At 46.0% G+C, this 25,001-nt stretch overlaps 1 protein-coding gene across 3 annotated transcripts in view; it reads left to right on the top strand.

The window, feature by feature from the left end:
- The window catches only part of LOC134603648 (RNA-binding protein FXR2-like), an 87,339-nt gene that overhangs the window by 52,724 nt on the left and 9,614 nt on the right, over positions 1-25,001 (top strand). For 2 of the 3 annotated variants that reach the window (XM_063449805.1, XM_063449807.1), the window contains exons 14-16: positions 4,293-4,436; positions 7,788-7,880; positions 12,026-12,111. In XM_063449805.1, the coding sequence (XP_063305875.1) occupies positions 4,293-4,436; positions 7,788-7,880; positions 12,026-12,111 (323 nt within the window). The remainder of the gene's footprint in view (positions 1-4,292; positions 4,437-7,787; positions 7,881-12,025; positions 12,112-25,001) is intronic. The other variant, XM_063449806.1, reaches the window with a different exon arrangement.

Here is a 25,001-nt window from a genome sequence, read left to right as displayed (position 1 = left end):
ATGGCATGGTGTAGTAGTGTGTGTGAGGGGAGGCTGACACTGCTGCTGTCTGCGCTGTACCTGTGCTGTGTATACATGGCATGGTGTAGTAGTGTGTGTGAGGGGAGGCTGACACTGCTGCTGTCTGTGCTGTACCTGTGCTGTGTATACATGGCATGGTGTAGTAGTGTGTGAGGGGAGGTTGGCACTGCTGCTGTCTGTGCTGTATCTGTGCTGTGTGTACATGGCATGGTGTAGTAGTGTGTGTGTGTGTGTGTAGGAGGCTGGCACTGTACCTGTGCTCTACATGGCATGGTGTAGTTGTGTGTGTGTGTGGAGGAGGCGGCTGGCACTGTACCTGTGCTCTACATGGCATGGTGTAGTTGTGTGTGTGTGTGGAGGAGGCTGGCACTGTACCTGTGCTCTACATGGCATGGTGTAGTTGTGTGTGTGTGTGTGTGGAGGAGGCTGGCACTGTACCTGTGCTGTACATGGCATGGTGTAGTTGTGTGTGTGTGTGTGTAGGAGGCTGGCACTGTACATGTGATATACATGGCATGGTGTAGTTGTGTGTGTGTGGGTGTGGAGGAGGCTGGCACTGTACCTGTGCTGTACATGGCATGGTGTAGTTGTGTGTGTGTGTGTGGAGGAGGCTGGCACTGTACATGTGATATACATGGCATGGTGTAGTTGTGTGTGTGTGTGTGTGTGTGGAGGAGGCTGGCACTGTACCTGTGCTGTACATGGCATGGTGTAGTTGTGTGTGTGTGTGTGTGGAGGAGGCTGGCACTATACCTGTGCTGTACATGACATGGTGTAGTTGTGTGTGTGTGTGTGGAGGAGGCTGGCACTGTACCTGTGCTGTACATGGCATGGTGTAGTTGTGTGTGTGTATGTGGAGGAGGCTGGCGCTGTACATGGCATGGTGTAGTTGTGTGTGTGTGTGTGGAGGAGGCTGGCATTGTACCTGTGCTGTACATGGCATGGTGTGTGTGTGTGTGTGTGTGTGTGGAGGAGGCTGGTGCTGTACATGGCATGGAGTAGTTGTGTGTGTGTGTGTGTGTGGAGGAGGCTGGTGCTGTACATGGCATGGTGTAGTTGTGTGTGTGTGGAGGAGGCTGGTGCTGGACATGGTGTGTGTGTGTGTGTGGAGGAGGCTGGTGCTGGACATGGCATGATGTAGTTGTGTGTGTGTGTGTGGAGGAGGCTGGTGTTGGACATGGTGTGTGTAGGAGGCTGGTGCTGTACATGGCATGGTGTAGTTGTGTGTGTGTGTGGAGGAGGCTGGTGCTGGACATGGTGTGTGTGTGTGTGTGGAGGAGGCTGGTGCTGGACATGGCATGATGTAGTTGTGTGTGTGTGTGTGGAGGAGGCTGGTGCTGGACATGGTGTAGTGTGTGTGTGTGTGTGTGTGTGGAGGAGGAGGCTGGTGCTGTACATGGCATGATGTAGTTGTGTGTGTGTGTGTGTGTGGAGGAGGCTGGTGCTGTACATGGCATGGAGTAGTTGTGTGTGTGTGTGTGTGTGGAGGAGGCTGGTGTTGGACATGGTGTGTGTAGGAGGCTGGTGCTGTACATGGCATGGTGTAGGTGTGTGTGTGTGTGTGTGTGTGTAGGAGGCTGGTGCTGGACATGGTGTGTGTGTGTGTGTGTGTGTGTAGGAGGCTGGTGCTGTACATGGCATGGTGTAGGTTTGTGTGTGTGTGTGTGTGTGTAGGAGGCTGGTGCTGTACATGGCATGGTGTAGTTGTGTGTGTGTGTGTGTGTGTAGGAGGCTGGTGCTGGACATGGCATGGTGTGTGTGTGTGTGTGTAGGAGGCTGGTGCTGGACATGGTGTGTGTGTGTGGAGGAGGCTGGTGCTGGACATGGCATGATGTAGTTGTGTGTGTGTGTGTGTGGAGGAGGCTGGTGCTGGACATGGCATGGTGTAGTGTGTGTGTGTGTGTGTGTGGGGAGGAGGAGGCTGGTGCTGTACATGGCATGATGTAGGTGTGTGTGTGTGTGTGTGTGTGTGTGTGTGTGTGTGTGTGGAGGAGGCTGGTGCTGTACATGGCATGGAGTAGTTGTGTGTGTGTGTGTGTGTGTGGAGGAGGCTGGTGTTGGACATGGTGTGTGTAGGAGGCTGGTGCTGTACATGGCATGGTGTAGGTGTGTGTGTGTGTGTGTGTGTGTAGGAGGCTGGTGCTGGACATGGTGTGTGTGTGTGTGTGTGTGTGTAGGAGGCTGGTGCTGTACATGGCATGGTGTAGGTGTGTGTGTGTGTGTGTGTGTGTGTGTGTGTGTGTGTGTGTAGGAGGCTGGTGCTGTACATGGCATGGTGTAGTTGTGTGTGTGTGTGTAGGAGGCTGGTGCTGGACATGGCATGGTGTGTGTGTGTGTGTGTAGGAGGCTGGTGCTGGACATGGTGTGTGTGTGTGTGGAGGAGGCTGGTGCTGGACATGGCATGGTGTAGTGTGTGTGTGTGTGTGTGTGTGTGTGTGGAGGAGGCTGGTGCTGGACATGGCATGGTGTAGTGTGTGTGTGTGTGTGTGTGTGGAGGAGGAGGCTGGTGCTGTACATGGCATGATGTAGTTGTGTGTGTGTGTGTGTGTGTGTGTGTGTGGAGGAGGCTGGTGCTGTACATGGCATGGAGTAGTTGTGTGTGTGTGTGTGTGTGGAGGAGGCTGGTGTTGGACATGGTGTGTGTAGGAGGCTGGTGCTGTACATGGCATGGTGTAGGTGTGTGTGTGTGTGTGTGTGTGTGTGTAGGAGGCTGGTGCTGGACATGGTGTGTGTGTGTGTGTGTGTGTGTAGGAGGCTGGTGCTGTACATGGCATGGTGTAGGTGTGTGTGTGTGTGTGTGTGTGTAGGAGGCTGGTGCTGTACATGGCATGGTGTAGTTGTGTGTGTGTGTGTGTGTGTGTAGGAGGCTGGTGCTGGACATGGCATGGTGTGTGTGTGTGTGTGTGTGTAGGAGGCTGGTGCTGGACATGGCATGGTGTGTTAGTGTGTGCTCAAGGGATGGCTATCAGTAAATGGAAGCTATAAGTGGGTAGTAGTCACAGACCCATGGTGCAAGTAAAGTGAAGAGGTTGCATGTAGAGTCATGTACATAAAGAAATCAAAAGGTAGATAATAGAGTCTGCATTGCAAATATCCAAATATTTAAAAAGTATATATAACCATTTATTCCAAAGAAACCTACAAAGCAAATCAAAACATCAACTGTGAAGCTGCTTACAGAATGAGAGAAAGTTTTCAGATACCGCTACTCCCACAAGCTGGGATGGCAAATAGCCAAATGCAGGAAGATGTCTCCAACACTGCTGACCCGGTCCGAGCATGGATACGGGATTCCAGCGACTCGGTGCTTCTCGATCGGTAAAAAGCTGAAGCAAATAAACTCCCAATGGAAAGCTTGTGGGATTCAAGCTCCGCCCACAGCATGACGTCGTGCAACTGGGCATAATTTAAAGGCAGGTTGCGTCCTACCCTTCTAATTCGATTGGATGATTGTGTAGTCTCTAATTAACATATCATGAAGCCCATAACTATCAATATGTCGATACAACAAGGATTAAAACAAATCTACACAATTTAGTAAGTAAATAAAAAATAACGAGACACATGCATCCTAATAAAACACACGTTATAATAAGGACGTCATTGGAAGTAGAATCTCAGGCTAGAAGGAGAAGATTAAATAGTTGGTGATATGCAAATTGATGGAATATTACTAGATAGACGGCTGGTGAAAACGTTATAATTGGCAAAAATAAAAGTATAACAGCTGGGGCATTAGGGAGGTGGAATGTAATCTGCTGAAAAACCGTAAAAATAATCTCTAAACATTAAATAGATAATAATGCAAAAAAACACTATATATATATATTAATGAAAATATTCCAATAAAAGGCTCAAAAATATATAAAAACCTAATAATATAACACTTACATATATAGACTTTTTAAATATTTGTATATTTGCAATGCAGACTCTATTATCTACCTTTTGATTTCTTTATGTACATGACTCTTCATACAACCTTATCTGAGCAATATTAAGTATTTATAGCTTCACTTTACTTGCACCATGGGTCTGTGACTACTACCCACTTATAGTATACATCGATTCATGCTGATCACCTTTAGGGGTCCCAGCACTTACGTGTTTAGCTGCATTATTGAATATATTTTTACAATAGTGTGTTTATAATTATATCACTACACCTGTATGTTCACTTCTTAAGGAGACCGTTTGTCCCATTTTTTCTCCTTTTGAATGCCTTTTTAGCGCTTTTACTATCATGTAAGCCTTAAATCTTATCTTTCCAGGTACTCTTCACAATCCTGAGGATGACGTCTGTGACCCTCCGGGTCTCCCACAGAGGAATTCTCGCAGGAATAAGGTTGATATAGACAGGGAGGTGGTGGATGTGAATGGAGAGGGTCCCATTGCTTCCCCACACAATGGAGTTGGTAAGGAGGTTTTGATCAAGCTGCAAACTTCCTTAAATGCATGTAGAGCAGTGTATGAAGGAGCATGTGGGCCTGTTTGGTAGTTAGGAGTCCTAGATGTAGGTAGTGGCCTCTAGCAGTGACTCCAAACTGGGCAGCCACTTGCATTTTGAGGTGCAGCCATGTGACCGACCTTGCATTTGTGTGATAGTCAAGACTAATACATCAAAAATTATGAGACCACACAAGAAAAAACAGACCTCTTCTTAATGGTGTGGATTTCTAACCAGCACAGGCACGGAGTCCTCGATGGAAACAGCTCCTGCAAATACATAAAACCACACAATACATTTACACATTTTACCCCCAATGCTTAATATCAAAACATTTGGAGCTGCCCAATGACTGGAACAATCAAGAATAATGTCCATGAGCTCTCCAGAAAACCTCATTCTTTTTTTTTTATATTGAAGCTGAGAATGAATCCATAGCCTCTGGAATCAAGCCTGCGGCATAGCCCGCTTCATACATGAATTTCCTAAATAATAGTGGAACCTAAATAACTGACAAAAATGATGAAAGAAGTTCGAGCAGAGCATTGAGAACATTTCAAACAGACTCCCACCTCCCAGTCTTTTATCATTGCTTTAGATCCAAAGCAAAGCTTATTGCAGATTGAATGTGATGCACATTTACCTTGAAAACAAAACTGCAAGAACCTCAGCAATTGAAATCTTGTTAAAGGCCACAGCGGCCCAATCAGACTAAAGTCCTTCCTTACAGAATGCAATACAAATGAATCCATTTTCCTTTACCCAAATATCAACTTGAGAACTCCGAAGTACAACATAATTAAAGGTACACTATAGACCCCCAGAGTCCTTCATCTCCCTGAGCGCAGTGTCCCTGTCCTTTTAACTTTGTAACATGAAACACTACATTGCAGGGTAAACTCCTCCTCAGCCACTGCATGTGCTTCCACGGAATAGAATTTGGTGACTTGACGCGGAAGCCCCATAGGAAAGCATTGATTCCATGCTTTGTTATGGGGAAGTTTGAAAGCTTGTGCGGTGCTCATGCGATTTAGATGCCCAGTTCTCGTCTATGAAGAACGTTGGATTGGACCATTTGGGAGGAGGCCATACCTTCCCCGTGACATTGTAGGAGGTGGAGAGGTGTGCAGCGCAGAGGGATTTTTAAAAAAAATTTTTTTACTTTTTAATGCATAAGGTGGGGGGACATTAATACAGTCAGGGACCGGGACACTATAATGTTAAGAATGCAGATTTCACTAACTGCAAGGGCAACAGATAAAAACATAGGAGCAAAAAAGGAAATTTACAATTCAAATAGAAAACCATTATATGAACCCAGGGGCCAACATCCTTCATACCCCATTTTAAAGAGTACTGGAGTGGAGCACCTGGTAACCCGACCGGTTACCTCCGCTAATTCCCTTCCTTCAGCCAATCACGCCTCTCCCCGGCGGCTGCCTTTACTGAGGTCTCATAGCCCCCCGGTAGGGGAACAGTGATCATGATGATCCTTTAGGAGTAGGTTAGGGTGATCTGGACCACCAGTACCCCGGAAGATATTCCCACAAACATCAGGGATCCGTCACTGGAGTCCCAATGCGAAGGGATCCAAATGCTCCCCCTGGTGGCCACCCAGGGGAGCGATCATTAATTACTTCCCTTGCAGTTTCACGCTGTTGCAAATGCAAACGTTCTGATTAATTGGTGGTAACGTTCTAATTGGGCACCGGGGTGGTCTTCATTCGGGAGGCTCACGGACTCCGTGCGCCGGAGCACCCCCGCGCATTCAAAAGGCATATTACACAGTTAACATAAAACTACATGGGGAAACACACATTTTATAACGGGAATCTACAAATATAGAAGAGGGCAATTCACGGGCAGCCAGCGGTGCCACTACACTGACCACTTATGCATAACTTGCTTGTCATAATTAAACCAAGCTAAACCTCCAAAATGTGTATATGCTGCTGAATAAAGCACTGCATAGGGAAGGTATTTTCTCTCCCATGGCAATTAATAATTGAATCGGGTATCATCCTGAAGCAAATCAGTTGTTTTCTTTCACATTCTTAGTTAAATCATGCCCTAACTGGGAGCTCATATAGATAATGCTGTCAGGAAAAGTCTTGCAAATTAAATTTTCCACTGCTCCTCCCAACACCTCTAGCCTGGGCTGGATTTTTGCTCTTACTAATAGCCTGAACCTTAGCAGTCAAAGTGTCCATACCCTCATTAGTTCCATTTAGTTATTTTGAATGTTCCTCACCACCTTGGGGACCAATTCTTCCTTGCGCTATTTCCTCTAAGAGTGGCATCTCCTGCAGCTGATGGCTGCTAGCATCCTTTTTGCAGTTCTCCAGCCGGGCCCTCAGCTTTCCCTTGTGAGACTCTCTTGGAGCTTTCTCTTTTATCCTCTTTTAAGGCCCAACAACCGCCTCCTCTGGATGCTCTTCCGTGCGTGAAGGCGCCATTTAGCTGCAGTAGCCGTCGGACTGCCTTGGTTCTGCTTACTATCACTCACTTCAATGGGGTGGGATGTCCCACAGGAGGATTGTCTGAGAAGGAAGCCAAGCCATCGTTGGTCGTATGTTGCCAGCATGCTACGCCTGCTGATGACAGATGCAAACTATGCACAGCCCGGTACACCTCCAAACAGCAGAGGTCTTCAGACATACAGACCCTAAGCAGCATGATCTCTTCAAGTCACAGAAGGGGTCATGGTGCTGGGAGTAAAAAACTGAACTGTAAAAATTCTCCAAGTCAGCTATTTTTTAATATTACAGACATTAAATAGTGCCAACATGCTCTGCAACGTTGTACAACTCGGGACAAACTTTTTACATAGACCAATACAAAAGGGTAACTGAGATCTAGCCATTAAAACAAAGTACTTTACTTGGTAGCTCAGGAGTTTAAAATGGGGAGTTGAGAAGGTAGCAGTAAACATCTGAAGAATTAAAAGCTGTTTGCCAACCAAATCCCAATAATTAATAACTAAATGTACGTGAAAATAACAATGACAAGCTGCTCAGGGTGAACTCCAGGTAAAGATTGTAACCTGGTTATAGTAAACATAACATTGAGGAAAAGGGTAGAATAAATGAGGCGAAGTATCTTTGTGAAGTTTTTCTTTTTGTTTGGCTGGTTGTTTAGGTTTATGGAAGGCTGCTTCCATTTCTCCTCCTTTAGTCCTAAACTTGAAATTCACTTTGAACTCCCAGAAATTCTCACCTAACCCTCGTATTTATTATAGAGACCACCCTGTAGCCTTTCTTTCCTCCCCCTGATTACACTGTGTTGGACCTTACCAATTGTCTTTCTCCTGTATACAAAGATGGAGGATCACGACAACTTCGAGCACATAGTCACCAGAGCAGGTTTCGAGGCAGAGCTGGGGATTTTGCCAGTAGACGAGGCAGACGGGAAGGTGAGCATCCTGAATTTTCAGGTTTGATGATCTAGAGCAGGGCTGTCAAACATAGGAGCCCCAGAATAAGGCCTGCGGCACAGCTGTCTGTTACTGTTCTGAGAGGAAGTGGTTAAACTCTACTTCCTCTTGGCTCCCAGACAACAGCGCAGGGGAGCAAGCTAAGAGGTAGCCACAGAGCAGCTGAAACCAGGGCTGAAACACACTACACACAAACACATCCCTGCATTCAAACGCACACACTACACACAACCACATCCCTGCATTCAAACACACACTACACACAACCACATCCCTGCATTCAAACACACATCCCTGCATTCAAACACACACACAACCACATCCCTGCATTCAAACACACACACTACACACAACCACATCCCTGCATTCAAACACACACACAACCACATCCCTGCATTCAAACACACACACAACCACATCCCTGCATTCAAACACACACACTGCACACAACCACATCCCTGCATTCAAACACACACACTACACACAACCACATCCCTGCATTCAAACACACACTACACACAACCACATCCCTGCATTCAAACACACACACTACACACAACCACATCCCTGCATTCAAACGCACACACTACACACAACCACATCCCTGCATTCAAACGCACACACTACACACAACCACATCCCTGCATTCAAACGCACACACTACACACAACCACATCCCTGCATTCAAACACACACTACACACAACCACATCCCTGCATTCAAACGCACACACTACTCACAACCACATCCCTGCATTCAAACACACACACAACCACATCCCTGCATTCAAACACACACACTACACACAACCACATCCCTGCATTCAAACACACACACAACCACATCCCTGCATTCAAACACACACACTACACACAACCACATCCCTGCATTCAAACACACACTACACACAACACACAACCACATCCCTGCATTCAAACACACACTACACACAACACACAACCACATCCCTGCATTCAAACACACACACTACACACAACCACATCCCTGCATTCAAACGCACACACTACACACAACCACATCCCTGCATTCAAACGCACATACTACACACAACCACATCCCTGCATTCAAACGCACACACTACACACAACCACATCCCTGCATTCAAACACACACTACACACAACCACATCCCTGCATTCAAACACACACTACACACAAACACATCCCTGCATTCAAACGCACACACTACTCACAACCACATCCCTGCATTCAAACACACACACAACCACATCCCTGCATTCAAACACACACACTACACACAACCACATCCCTGCATTCAAACACACACACAACCACATCCCTGCATTCAAACACACACACTACACACAACCACATCCCTGCATTCAAACACACACACTACACACAACCACATCCCTGCATTCAAACACACACACTACACACAACCACATCCCTGCATTCAAACACACACACTACACACAACCACATCCCTGCATTCAAACACACACACTACACACAACCACATCCCTGCATTCAAACACACACACTACACACAACCACATCCCTGCATTCAAACACACACACACAACCACATCCCTGCATTCAAACACACACACTACACACAACCACATCCCTGCATTCAAACACACACACTACACACAACCACATCCCTGCATTCAAACACACACACAACCACATCCCTGCATTCAAACACACACACTACACACAACCACATCCCTGCATTCAAACACACACACTACACACAACCATATCCCTGCATTCAAACACACACACTACACACAACCACATCCCTGCATTCAAACACACACACTACACACAACCACATCCCTGCATTCAAACACACACACTACACACAACCACATCCCTGCATTTAAACACACACACTACACACAACCACATCCCTGCATTTAAACATACACACTGCACACAAACACATCCCTGCATTCAAACGCACACTACACACACACATCCCTGAATTCAAATGCACACACTGCACACAAACACATCCCTGCATTCAAACGCACACTACACACAATCACATCCCTGAATTCAAACGCACACACTGCACACAAACACATCCTTGCATTCAAACATACACACAACCACATCCCTGCATTCAAACACACATCCCTGCATTCAAATGCACACACTACACACAAACACATCCCTGCATTCAAACGCACACACTACACACAAACACATCCCTGCATTCAAACGCACACACTACACACAAACACATCCCTGCATTCAAACACACACACTACACACAAACACATCCCTGCATTCAAACACACACACTACACACAAACACATCCCTGCATTCAAACACACATCCCTGCATTCAAACGCACACACTACACACAAACACATCCCTGCATTCAAACGCACACACTACACACAAACACATCCCTGCATTCAAACGCAAACACTACACACAAACACATCCCTGCATTCAAACGCACATGCTACAAACAAAACGCATCCCTGCATTCAAACGCACACACTACACACACAACCACATCCCTGCATTCAAACGCACACAACCACATCCCTGCATTTAAACGCACTGCCCTGCATTTAAACGCACATCCCTGCATTTAAACGCACACGCTACAAACAAAACGCATCCCTGCATTCAAACACACACACACTACACACAAACACATCCCTGCATTCAAACGCACCCACTACACACAACCACATCCCTGCATTCAAACACACATCCCTGCATTTAAACATACAAACTACAAACAAAACACGTCCCTGCACTCAAATGGCAACAGTAAAATACAAACACACAACTGAAATAAAACACTACATACAAACACACCTTTTTATTGTTGTAAAAAGAAAGTAGTAATTACATTTATGGCATTATGTGGCAATATGACATTAGGTGAAGTTGTTCTTTGTGGCCGCTCTTTTTCTTGTTTGTGCATGTGTGTATATAAATGTAATGCATTTGGCCTCCTTAGCTGTGTCAGTGGACAGTTTGGCCCTCCTTAGCTGTGTCATTGGACAGTTTGGCCCTCCTTAGCTGTGTCAGTGGACAGTTTGGCCCTCCTTAGCTGTGTCAGTGGACAGTTTGGCCCTCCTTAGCTGTGTCAGTGGACAGTTTGGCCCTCCTTAGCTGTGTCAGTGGACAGTTTGGCCCTCCTTAGCTGTGTCAGTGGACAGTTTGGCCCTCCTTAGCTGTGTCAGTGGACAGTTTGGCCCTCCTTAGCTGTGTCAGTGGACAGTTTGGCCCTCCTTAGCTGTGTCAGTGGACAGTTTGGCCCTCCTTAGCTGTGTCAGTGGACAGTTTGGCCCTCCTTAGCTGTGTCAGTGGACAGTTTGGCCCTCCTTAGCTGTGTCAGTGGACAGTTTGGCCCTCCTTAGCTGTGTCAGTGGACAGTTTGGCCCTCCTTAGCTGTGTCAGTGGACAGTTTGGCCCTCCTTAGCTGTGTCAGTGGACAGTTTGGCCCTCCTTAGCTGTGTCAGTGGACAGTTTGGCCCTCCTTAGCTGTGTCAGTGGACAGTTTGGCCATCCTTAGCTGTGTCAGTGGACAGTTTGGCCCTCCTTAGCTGTGTCAGTGGACAGTTTGGCCCTCCTTAGCTGTGTCAGTGGACAGTTTGGCCCTCCTTAGCTGTGTCAGTGGACAGTTTGGCCCTCCTTAGCTGTGTCAGTGGACAGTTTGGCCCTCCTTAGCTGTGTCAGTGGACAGCTTGGCCCTCCTTAGCTGTGTCAGTGGACAGTTTGGCCCTCCTTAGCTGTGTCAGTGGACAGTTTGGCCCTCCTTAGCTGTGTCAGTGGACAGTTTGGCCCTCCTTAGCTGTGTCAGTGGACAGTTTGGCCCTCCTTAGCTGTGTCAGTGGACAGTTTGGCCCTCCTTAGCTGTGTCAGTGGACAGTTTGGCCCTCCTTAGCTGTGTCAGTGGACAGTTTGGCCCTCCTTAGCTGTGTCAGTGGACAGTTTGGCCCTCCTTAGCTGTGTCAGTGGACAGTTTGGCCCTGTAGAACAAATTAATTTGACGCACCTGACCTAGAGGTTTAGTGTTTGCGCTGTACTAGAAGTAATATATGTAATTGGCTTACATAATGGATTGCTTTCTCTTCTCCTCTCCTTCTTCTTCCCCTATACCACAGTAACAGGACGTGTTTCAACATCTGATTCCTCTCACATGCCAAATGAGAATCCTACAACAAAAATCCAAATTCAGAATGATGCCACAGTAAGTATTTTTTTTCATTACATTAAACCTTTAACCTCCTCACAAATATCACTGCTACTAATGGGAATCCCATCAGAGGGGACGTCACTGACCCTATAACTTATAGGAATCCCTGTGTGTGAGACGCTCTCTTATCCCATCAGAGGGGACGTCACTGACCCTATAACTTATAGGAATCCCTGTGTGTGAGACGCTCTCTTATCCCATCAGAGAGGACGTCACTGACCCTATAACTTATAGGAATCCCTGTGTGTGAGACGCTCTCTTATCCCATCAGAGGGGGCGTCACTGTCCCTATAACTTATAGGAATCCCTGTGTGTGAGACGCTCTCTTATCCCATCAGATGGGGCGTCACTGACCCTATAACTTATAGGAATCCCTGTCTGTGAGACGCTCTCTTATCCCATCAGAGGGGGCGTCACTGACCCTATAACTTATAGGAATCCCTGTGTGTGAGACGCTCTCTTATCCCATCAGATGGGGCGTCACTGACCCTATAACTTATAGGAATCCCTGTCTGTGAGACGCTCTCTTATCCCATCAGAGGGGGCGTCACTGACCCTATAACTTATAGGAATCCCTGTGTGTGAAACGCTCTCTTATCCCATCAGAGGGGGCGTCACTGACCCTATAACTTATAGGAATCCCTGTGTGTGAGACGCTCTCTTATCCCATCAGAGGGGGCGTCACTGACCCTATAACTTATAGGAATCCCTGTGTGTGAGACGCTCTCTTATCCCATCAGAGGGGCCGTCACTGACCCTATAACTTATAGGAATCCCTGTGTGTGAGACGCTCTCTTATCCCATCAGACGGGGCGTCACTGACCCTATAACTTATAGGAATCCCTGTGTGTGAGACGCTCTCTTATCCCATTAGAGGGGGCGTCACTGACCCTATAACTTATAGGAATCCCTGTGTGTGAGACGCTCTCTTATCCCATCAGAGGGGGCGTTACTGACCCTATAACTTATAGGAATCCCTGTGTGTGAGACGCTCTCTTATCCCATCAGAGGGGGTGTCACTGACCCTATAACTTATAGGAATCCCTGTGTGTGAGACGCTCTCTTATCCCATCAGAGGGGGTGTCACTGACCCTATAACTTATAGGAATCCCTGTGTGTGAGACGCTCTCTTATCCCATCAGAGGGGACGTCACTGACCCTATAACTTATAGGAATCCCTGTGTGTGAGACACTCTCTTATCCCATCAGAGGGGATGTCACTGACCCTATAACTTATAGGAATCCCTGTGTGTGAGACACTCTCTTATCCCATCAGAGGGGATGTCACTGTCCCTATAACTTATAGGAATCCCTGTGTGAGACACTCTCTTATCCCATCAGAGGGGCCGTCACTGACCCTATAACTTATAGGAATCCCTGTGTGAGACGCTCTCTTATCCCATCAGAGGGGCCGTCACTGACCCTATAACTTATAGGAATCCCTGTGTGAGAGACGCTCTCTTATCCCATCACAGAGGACGTCACTGACCCTATAACTTATAGGAATCCCTGTGTGTGAGACTCTCTTATCCCATCACAGAGGACGTCACTGACCCTATAACTTATAGGAATCCCTGTGTGTGAGACACTCACTTGATACCGGAGAAGCCAAGCACAGAGAGATGGACACAGGTTTCTTCAGGAAGGAAGAGATTCTTTATTCGATTCACCGACCGGGACTAATGTCACCAAAATGCAACAAGATCTGAGCCCCGAACAATAGTGTAGGCCACTTATATAGGCATGTAACTCCTCCCATAATCAGCTCCACCCACACATACTCTTACCCAATCAATCGAACAAGAACTAACTTCCTGTTTGACCACATGGCTTGCCCAGCACAATGGAGGAGGGGAATACTATATCCTGTATTCTTGCACATGCTCCGTACACTACTGATTGTATCTTTGCCACGTGCAACCAACCAACCTATACACCAGTATATGCACGTACACATACCACGTGGTAATCTCGGCCTACTAAATTTATTTTTACCGAGATTCCACCACATTCCCCCCTTTGATGCTTCTGATATTTCACAATTCCAGATGCATCACTTAACCATAGTTTGCATATACCTCAGGTTGCCATGAACCAGACCAGACTTTACGACTCCCTAAAGATATGAATCCCTCAACATTCCTCTTCCTGTACTAGTTCTCCCTGATTTAGAGCCTCATACCTATATATAGCCATTATCTGTGCAGCAGCCTTTCTCTCTGCTATATTTTCTATAATGCTCTGCACAGACCTAACTACCAAAGGAATAAGACATGGTAGGAGAAGACACAGCATCAAGATTAGCATGACTCCACCTACCAATGCCTTAAGTCCTCCAAACTGCTCATACCAGTTACCAAACCAACTACTTGGATTATACCCTTTCCATACCTGAGTAGGCACATGTGCTAATTTAACCATATGGCTAGTAAGCTCAGCTATTGCCTGCCCTTCATCATCTATTTGAAGACAGCAATTGCTTAGGTTAAACTTCCCACATACACCTCCCTCTACTGCCAATAGGTAATCCAAAGCTAATCTATTTTGGTAAACGGCTGTCCTCATCCTAGTATTATGTTTCGCTAGGAGATTGAGCGCTTGCGATGTCTCGTTGGTAATTATCTCAACCACTGCCTGTAACCTTATAATACGGTTGAGCATATATATTGGGGTTCTATATCCAAAAGTACCATCCTCCGCCCATGTAGCTGGTCCATAATAATCTATAATACGCTGGGGAGGCCACTCATTATCTTCCCAGGTACCTATCTCTAGGGGTCCCCTTTTCTTTCTATGATTCACATCATATACCTTAACTCTCCTGTTTCAATAGGCAACAAGAAGAAGGATGGTTTGAGCATACCTAACACACACGCCCCTTCCCAGTCCTGTGGTAACTCCGAATAGGCCTTCTTACCACAGATCCAGTACAAATTTGCTGGGGCTTTCCAACTGGATGTAGTAGATAGATCAAACCACACATTCTTTAAATTGGTATAATTTGCAAACGGGTTAGGTGGTTCTGAGACATTTGAAGCCGACCACCAAGTTGTATTCTTTGTATTATCATCATAAGCTTTTTGCCCTAGACAAGTTAAGTCTCCTACAGATGTATTAAACATTATTCCTTTCCTTGCTATGCAAACATAACCTATAATGGAGGTCTTTAATCGCCATTCAGATTTACCTCTAACACTCATTTGATAATCAGCTTGAGAAGATGTTATCTGTTCAATTGTCTCAGAACCAGAATACATTACCTCCTTTGCTTCCCAAGGCCATTGGTCTCCCATATTAGTACCTCCACACACATAGCAGTTGGTCACATTAAGACTACCAGCAATACTTTCGGCTAGATCAATAAACAGGTTCTTAGCATTATGGGGGATCCTATTTTCTACACTCATCTCTTCATAAAAAGAATGGAAAACCTGATGAGTTTGGGATGCTACGGTATCGGTCTCTATAAATAATATTGTCCCAGGATCCAAACCCGTCCTATATATCTGGAACCCAAATAAGTTTCCGAACTTATCTATAAACTGTTCAGGATTATTAATAAGTATATGGACTGGGTTACACTCCATAGACTTACAATATGGTTTGGTAGGCAACTTAGTAACAATCATATCCTTATCTACTGTCTGTCCCCAAGTTGCCCACCCTACACAAGACCAATATGGACAATAATTATAATTCTTATTTGGGCATTTTGGATCTATATACTTGTTCTTACTACTGGGGCAAATATATTTATCATTAGACCCATACATTCTTTCCCATTTAAGATCCCCACATACATTCCACGGTTTTCTACCACTTGATATCGCCTTACATGCATCAAATAGCAGAACACCCGAAGAATGTACGGTTTCTAGTATTGTCTTATTTATTAGGGTCCCCTGTGAGTCTCCATTCCGAAGGGTCAACCAAATTGTACGGGGTTGATACTCTGGATTGAAGCACTTAGGTTCTCCTACTCCTAAATGGCATACACTATAATCTATACCTAAGTATCTACACTTAGATACATATCCTTTACACTCATATTGTGAATGCCAAATAAGGGTCTGGGAAATATGATTACCTGTCTTAGTAGTCTTAATGCAAACCTCACAGCCAGGTGTGTCGGTACCTCTACCTTCCTGAATAATTAAAAACACAAATATATACATTATAAAACACATCACTCCTGACATCTTTGTCCTCATTCTTCGTCCGTGCGATGGCACCTCAGCTTCCAGGATGTAAGGGCTGCAAGGAATGGAGTTCTTCGGGTCCTCTCTTCCCTTCACAGAGGTCCCTTCAAGACACTCTGGCTATGTCACGTGGGTAAGTGGTCAGGCTTTATTATGGCCGTCAAAACACCTACTTGCTGATCTCCTTAATTACGATTGAAGTCCCAATATCTCCTCGTCACTCCGACTGAGTTACACGCTTTAACCGGATCTTGCAGGGATTCTCTGGATCTGGTGTAGCTTGCCAAGAATCTACTGCTGCTGGTTTAACCCTGGAGTGATGAATCCACGGAGTCACTTCGGCCACCTTTATAGCTGTAGGGGTAGACAAAAGAACAACATAAGGACCCCTCCACTTCAGCCCCAACGGTACACTGTTCCACTCTTTTATCCAAACTTGATCTCCTGGATGATAACTATGAACAGGTGGATAAATATTCACAGGTAATCTATCTTTTACCCATTTCTGTACCTCCTCCATAGTTTTACCCAACTCTACAACCTGCTGCCGGGTAATTCCTTCTCCCAACTGACTCAAATCCCCCCTTAAGTTACCAAGTATGGGAGGTGGACGCCCATACATGATTTCAAAAGGTGAGAGACCCATCCTTCTGGTAGGTGTACTACGAATACGCAACAGAGCTATGGGCAAAAGAACATTCCACCTAAGTTGAGTCTCTTGACACATCTTTGCCAATTGGTTCTTAATAGTTCTGTTCATGCTTTCCACTTTCCCAGAACTCTATATGCCGTATGAAGCTTCCACTTAATACCAAGCATATGAGTCAGTTGTTGTAGGCACTGGTGAACAAAGGCTGGACCATTATCCGATCCTATAGAACATGGTAGTCCATATCAGGGTACTATTTCTCGCAACAGAAATCGCACAACTTCTCCTGCTTTCTCTGTACGAGTGGGACATGCTTCTACCCAACCTGAGTAGGTACACACAACTACTAGTAGGTAGCGATGTCCGCCGGATTTCGGCATTACCGTATAGTCTATTTGAAGATCAGACATAGGGAGTCCCCCCATATACTGGACTCCCGGTGGTTTCACTGGTCCTTGCCTTGCGTTATTCTTGGCACATATCACACATCTTCGTACAATGGCTTGAGTCAAGTTGGACAATCTTGGTATGTAGAAATGTTTCCTGAGAGATTCTTCCATACTATCTCTTCCAGAATGTGTCCCGTTATGATAATTCTGGACAATTTCTACAGCTAGTGATGCTGGAATGACTATTCTTCCATCTTCTAACTGATACCAATTGTTCTCCAGGTACTTCCCAGCTTCAGTCTTTAACCACTCTTCTTCTTGAGCTGTATAAACTGGAGTCCATTGAGACAGTGGAGTCGGTATAAGAGCAGCTATATGTTCCACATACTACTGTCTTCCTGATTCAGCGGCACGCTTAGCTGCATTATCTGCCATCCGATTTCCTTTTATTACATCACCATCACCTTTCAGATGCGCTCGACAATGTATGATACCAACTTCTTTCGGTTCCCACACGGCTTCCAGTAGTTGTAATATCTCAGCTGCGTACTTGATTTCTTTACCCTCTGAGTTCAATAGTCCTCTTTCTTTATACAAAGCTCCGTGGGCATGAGTGGTTAAAAACGCATACTTGGAGTCCGTGTAAATGTTCACTCTTAAACCTTCAGCCAATTGTAACGCTCGAGTGAGTGCGATTAGTTCTGCCTTCTGTGCTGATGTTCCTTTTGACAATGGCCGAGCTTCTATCACCTTGTCTATAGTTGTCACTGCATATCCTGCATAGCGAATGTAACGGACCGTTTCACTTACAAGAGGATAAAACCCAGTTTAGGCGATATCCCCCTTTTCCATAGACCAGCAGCTACAGCAATCACCAATCTCCCGAACTGCACACTGTACGAATTCTGGAAACTCCCGAACTGGAAACACACGAACCCTGGAATCAGCCGAACAGGAAAAGCATACAATCCGCGTACACTCCTGGCAGTCAGCATACAATCCAATTCCCCCCAAAAACGAGACGACACATCGGTTTGAGGGTCAAGCAGAATCTGAGGTCCTGGCACACCCAGCCTGGTTTTTATTACGGTTGTGCACATACAGGACACACCCAGGGGGAGGCATAAAATAACCAATCAAGTAACGGTACAACCCACGCATCCCCTCCCCTCAGATAAGCAGTTAACATAATTTATTACATACAATAAAAATACAGTTTCCACACATACTCTGTAACTTTAAAACCATACATCACATTCACATAAAAATACATATCCACAATCAATCCATTCAGGGGAATATATTAAAAAATGGCATGAATCAGACCAGGGGTTCAAAAGTTAGTAAAAGTATCTTTTGTTCCCCCTGGCTGGCAGTATTTTAATCTGAGTCAAACAGGAAAAGTAAAACATCCCCACAATGCATCCTGGCTTCCTCCCTTCTGCCCTGGAGATAATTGGAGAAGTAATTCAATTATCTCCCAGGTCAAAGACAAAACTCCATTACACATGTGGGGACCTAAATACAGGATTATGTTTTAAAATATATAAAGATACTTTTTATACATTAAACACAGACATGTAACATATCCCCAGATAGCTCAGGTCTGCGTGCACATTATTAGGTGAATGGCACGCAGACCACACAAATACAGTTTAATTGCCATGGAGCCAAAGTCTTTCCCATAGTCTTTTATTATATGAATAGGCTCCATGGCATAGCTATCTGGGGGTATCACTGCTCACACAGGGCAAGTACCGAATGGCCCCACTGTGTTTAAAGGGCCAGAATGAGTGGCATGCACTCTGTTAGGGCCGAATACGTTTTGTAAAAGGGCCCAATCTCCCAGGGCCATAGTCCAAAGGCAAGAGGCGGGCAAGCAGCCCCCTCCAAGGACACGTGGCGAGGTCGGTTTCGCCACAGCGAATCCCTTCTTTCACATAACTACTGCCGTCCGTATAGTACTGGACATCAGGGTTCTGGATGGGAAAATCACGAAGGTCCGGTCTACTTGAGAACACTTCATCCATCACCTCCAGGCAATCATGTTGACTCTCAGTAGGTTGTGGCAAAAGGGTAGATGGATTCAAGGTATTAACAGTCTCTAGGTGCACTCTCGGGTTTTCACATAACATAGCTTGATACTTAGTCATGCGGCTATTGCTAAACCAATGATTGCCTATATAGTCTAGCAACGTTTGTACTGCGTGCGGGACTCGCACGTAGAGTTCCTGACCCAGAGTGAGTTTATCAGCTTCGGCCACCAGCAGGGCGGCGGCAGCCACGGCTCTTAGACAAGGTGGAAGACCACTGGCCACTGCATCCAGTTGTTTGGACATATATGCAACAGGTCGTTGCCATGATCCCAAGTACTGTGTCAATACTCCCACAGCCATTCTTCTTTGCTCGTGTACATATAAGTAGAATGGACGTGTATGATCAGGTAGACCTAATGCTGGGGCAATCATCAATGCCTTCGTCACATCTTCAAATGCCTTTTGCTGTTCAGGGGTCCACAGGAAGGGATCGTGTTCTGTACCTTTTATAGCCACATAAAGAGGTTTCGCCAATATCGCATAACTGGGAATCCATATCCTACAGAAGCCTGCTGCCCCCAAGAATTCCCGCACTTGTCTTCTATTCTTGGGTATTGGTATTTGGCATACAGCTTCTTTTCTCTCTGGCCCCATTATCCTTTGACCTTCAGAGATATGGAATCCCAGATACTTGACAGTTGGCTGACACAACTGGACTTTCTTCCTGGACACCTTGTATCCTGCCTTCCAAAGAATGTGTAGTAAATCATGTGTTGCTTGCTGACATATTTCTCTTGTAACTGCTGCTATCAACAAATCATCTACGTATTGTAATAGTACACACTCTCCTGGGATGGACTTGAAATCCAGTAAGTCTTGACTTAAAACTGATCCAAATAGGGTAGGTGAATTTTTAAACCCTTGGGGCAGTCTTGTCCAAGTCATCTGGCGTTTCGAGCCCGTTACAGCATTTTCCCATTGGAATGCAAAGATACACTGGCTTTCCGCAGCAATTCGAAGGCAAAAGAAGGCATCTTTGAGATCCAAAACAGTGAAATAGGTTGCCCCGCCCGGAATTAAAGCAAGCAGGTTATATGGATTGGGCACAACTGGGTGTATACTTACTACCGCATCATTGACTGCTCTCAAGTCCTGCACAGGGCGATACTCATCTGTACCGGGCTTTTGAACAGGCAACAATGAGGTGTTCCAGGGGGAAGTACAGAATTTTAGGATACCATACCTTATGAACTTATCCAAATAAGATTGTATATTCTTCTTGGCCTTTTGTGGGATGTGATATTGTCTTAAGCTCACTGGATAAACCCCAAGTTTTAGTTCGATTCGAATTGGTGGGATGTTACGAGCAAGTCCTGGTAGGTTGGTAGCAAGTCTCTGCCCACACTCCCGGTATATTGAACAAGGATTCATCACTCTTAGGGTTTTGGCTAGTCAACACTGTATAAAGTCGCCACTCTTCTTCCTTTGGTACAGATATTGTCATTATACCTGAAGGTCCATTGAACTTCAAAGATGTTGTTCCGTAGAAATGTAGAAATGTTATCTGTGCTTGTAATTTCGATAACAAATCACGTCCTAGCAGTTGGACTGGACATTCAGGCATATAAAGGAACTGGTGTTTTACTACGTAGCCTCCAAATGTACAGAGTCGACTTTTAAGAACCGGTTTAGCAGCACTCCTTCCAGTTGCTCCTATTACGGTGATAGTTCTTCCTGAAGGAGGAGCAACTAGGTCAGTCACCACCGAATGTTCAGCACCAGTGTCTATCATGAAAGCACTCCTTTTTCCCCCTATTGCTACATCGACCATAGGCTCCGCTCGGCCAATGGGGATGGAGCCCGGTCGGTATCAATAGTCCTCCATGACTGTGTCAGCCAAACCCACAAAGTCCCTATCCTCTCTATCGCGGGATCTCTGCACTGCTGGATAGTATCTATCTCCACTAACACTTCCTCTATTATTACCACTATTTCCTCCAGGACCTCCTCTACCTCTCGCTCTACCTCTCTAATTACTGCTATATCCTGCCCTAGGTCTGTCTCTCTCATACTGTTCCCTTTGTGGACACTCACTTCTCCAATGCCCTTCTTCCCTACAGTACGCGCATTGGTTCCTACTCAAAGGTTCCCTATTCCATTTACTCTCGCCTTTTTCCGTTCCCCTATACACTTCCTTTTCCCTTCTATCTACGCCTGCGATAGCTACCGCTAGCATATCTGCTTTCCTACGCATCTTTCGCTCTTCCTCCTTCTTCGTCTCTGTCTCCCTATTCATATATACTTTATTTGCTATTTCCATTAGTTGGGTTATAGACATACCTACGAACCCCTCTAACTTCTGTAGCTTGTGCTTTATATCTCCGTAGGCTTGGCTGACAAAGGCAGAATTAACCATTCGGGAATTCTCAGGAGCCTCTGGATTAAAGGGGGTATACAAACGGTATGCCTCCAATAATCGGTCATAAAAGACACTGGGCGATTCATCACATTTCTGTAATACCTCAGCCGTCTTAGACATATTAATCACCTTCTTTCCTCCAGCTTTCATGCCAGCAATAATAGCGTCCCTATATGCTTTTAAATGGGCCATATCTGCGCCATTGATATTCCACTCCGGATCAGTGTTTGGATAATGTGCTGCGGCCCATGCTGCCGGGTTGGCCTGATTTTGTGTACGGGCCACTTCTTCCAGCGCTTTAATTGCCGCTTGGTTTATCCTTGTCCTTTCCTCGTTATTAAACAATGTCATAAGCAGTTGCTGGCAATCAGCCCAAGTGGGATTATGTGTCTGGACTATGGAGGTAAACAAATCCGTCATGGCTTGAGGCTTTTCGGTGTATGAGGAGTTATGGGTCTTCCAATTAAATAGATCAGTAGTTGTGAAGGGGACATAAATACTGGATCAGCATATTGTATCTGGCCGTCACCGTTAATGTGTGTCGGGCCAGGTGTCAGTCGAAGTGGCATTTGATAATGTCGGGGTTGTAAGGTACCGGTCAGTTGTCGGGTTAGTATGGGGCTTCGGTTAAGAACGTCAGTTAGGGGTTCCGGTCGAGGGGTAGTAAGACAAGGGGATGGGGACGCTTTACTGAGGGGGAGGTCGGTGAGTAAAATATTCCGGGCCGGGCTAGGAGGAGCCTGACCAGGAACTAGAAATGGCGCCAAATCTGGGTAGGTGGAGTTAACAGAGGTAGGTACCGGAAGGGGAGGGTTTAAAACAAGAGGGCTGGGCTCTGAGCTAGAGGAGGGGGTAGGTGGGGACAACGGGGCAAGGGGAGTAGCATTACCAACAGCACCTCCTCTTCCTCTTCCGGTGGAGGAGGAGTAAGGGGGCGGCATGGGGATCGTAGACTCAGGTGGCGTGACCAAAATGGTCGTAATTACGGCCATAGCGGACAAGCGAGTTCTGACCACCATGAGGCGACATTGTTCCTCGTGGCATACCCGGATCCATTTTGGCGAGTCATTTACGGCCTGCTTCCAACAGTCAATATACGGAAACTGGCCGTAAAGTTCAGGCCTACCTGATACAGCCACGTGTACACGCTGTACCAGATTAGGATCCAAACTGCCACGTGGTGGCCATGCGGCGTGTTGGAGACATCTTTACCCCAAAATCATATACAGTGTATCCCTTTTTAAAGTTTTTCAACATACATCCTAAGGGATCCATCACCGTTGAATCTGACGCACCCATACCAACAATGAAGCGTCATCTCCAACAGAAACTAAACAGACACTTCCAATGGTCACACCCGTTCCCTCGGCAACAGCACCACGTGGTACAGTTACTAAGCGAAACACACACAACAAAACACTCAGGGAATTCCCGTACACACACATCTGTTACACCAGTCACTAAGTAACTATTACTGTGCCTTTTGGCGAAACTATACAGTCACCCACGCTATAATTCCCTATATCTGAATTACCCGTCTATAACACACCCCAGTAACATCGTCTTTACAAACAGTAGTTATAGTACGGTTAGCATTGGTTAGAGTACAATTTAAAGTCACAGTTCAATTAGTAATGATTATGGTGTTAAACATACAACATAGACGACAGTTATTAGTAGTTATTTACAATATCAGTAGTTATTATACATGGTTATGGTACCGTGCGCTATAATACAATTACACACTATTCACACTCTCGCTAGACGGCAGAGCTCACGCTATCTAGCAAGATATACACGCTACTACAACAATCTTTAACACATTTACAATTCCCAACTAATCTATTGGCCAGTACCTTGATGGACTACCTAAAACTATCTACATCCGTTTTGGTTAGCCACACTGCCCAAGCACCACATATAGCGAACTAGAGGGCGGAATTTACAACAGAACCCTCTTAGTCTATATACTCTATCAAAAGTCTAGTGGGTTCCAAATTTACACGCCTTCCCACTTAGCCAAGATAGGTTGAGATCTAGCGAACCGAATTTACACAGGCGCCGCTTAGTCTCCCGGTCCCTCCGACCTAGCGAACGTAATATACACCCTAGAACGCTAGTCTAGACAAGACACCAGTGTCCGGCTTGGGCTATTTACACCAGAACCCAGCCTGACTCCAAACCAAAATTAAACGGGCTGACTACAGGGCGTTTAATTGAGCGGTGCGCCTTCGCTCCTTCCCTCCACTGGAGGGGGCAGATTCCAAATAACCCCTTATTGGGCCTACCGCACAATCGGTATCCAATACCCCTAGTGGGTCCACCGTCTAAAACAGCGGTCGTCTTACCTCCTCGTTCCTGAACCTGAGTTCACACTCATCGACGGGGACACCCCAGCACTTACTACGTAGATGCCGATGATCTCCTGGACAACAGACCAGTGGCGCCGAGACGAAGGGAGGTCCACGCAGAAGTTCAGGGGTGCAGCCGTAGAGAACGTGGGCAAAGATAGACCGTCTCACGCCTCTGCTTCTCAGCTACCGTTGAACGATGAGCTTCCCGGCCAATGCACCAAATGATACCGGAGAAACTGACGGAAGCCAAGCACAGAGAGATGGACACAGGTTTCTTCAGGAAGGAAGAGATTCTTTATTCGATTCACCGACCGGGACTCAGAGGGACTAATGTCACCAAAATACAACAAGATCTGAGCCCCGAACAATAGTGTAGGCCACTTATATGGGCATAATCAGCTCCACCCACACATACTCTTACCCAATCAATCGAACAAGAACTAACTTCCTGTTTGACCACATGGCTTGCCCAGCACAATGGAGGAGGGGAATACTATATCGTGTATCCTTGCACATGCTCCGTACACTACTGATTGTATCTTTGCCACGTGCAACCAACCGACCGATACACCAGTATATGCACGTACACATACCACGTGGTAATCTCGGCCTACTAAATTTATTTTTACCGAGATTCCACCACACACTTATCCCATCAGAGGGGGCGTCACTGACCCTATAACTTATAGGAATCCCTGTGTCTCTTATACCATCAGTGGGGGTGTCACTGATCCTATAACTTATAGGAATCCCTGTGTGAGAGACGCTCTCTTATCCCATCAGAGGGGGCGTCACTGACCCTATAACTTATAGGAATCCCTGTGTGAGAGACGCCCTC

The sequence above is a fragment of the Pelobates fuscus genome, chromosome 3 (genome assembly GCF_036172605.1).
Source record: "Pelobates fuscus isolate aPelFus1 chromosome 3, aPelFus1.pri, whole genome shotgun sequence".
Taxonomy (NCBI): domain Eukaryota; kingdom Metazoa; phylum Chordata; class Amphibia; order Anura; family Pelobatidae; genus Pelobates; species Pelobates fuscus.
The sequence above is the reverse complement of the archived record's forward strand: the minus strand, read 5'-3'. Positions and strand labels throughout refer to the sequence as shown.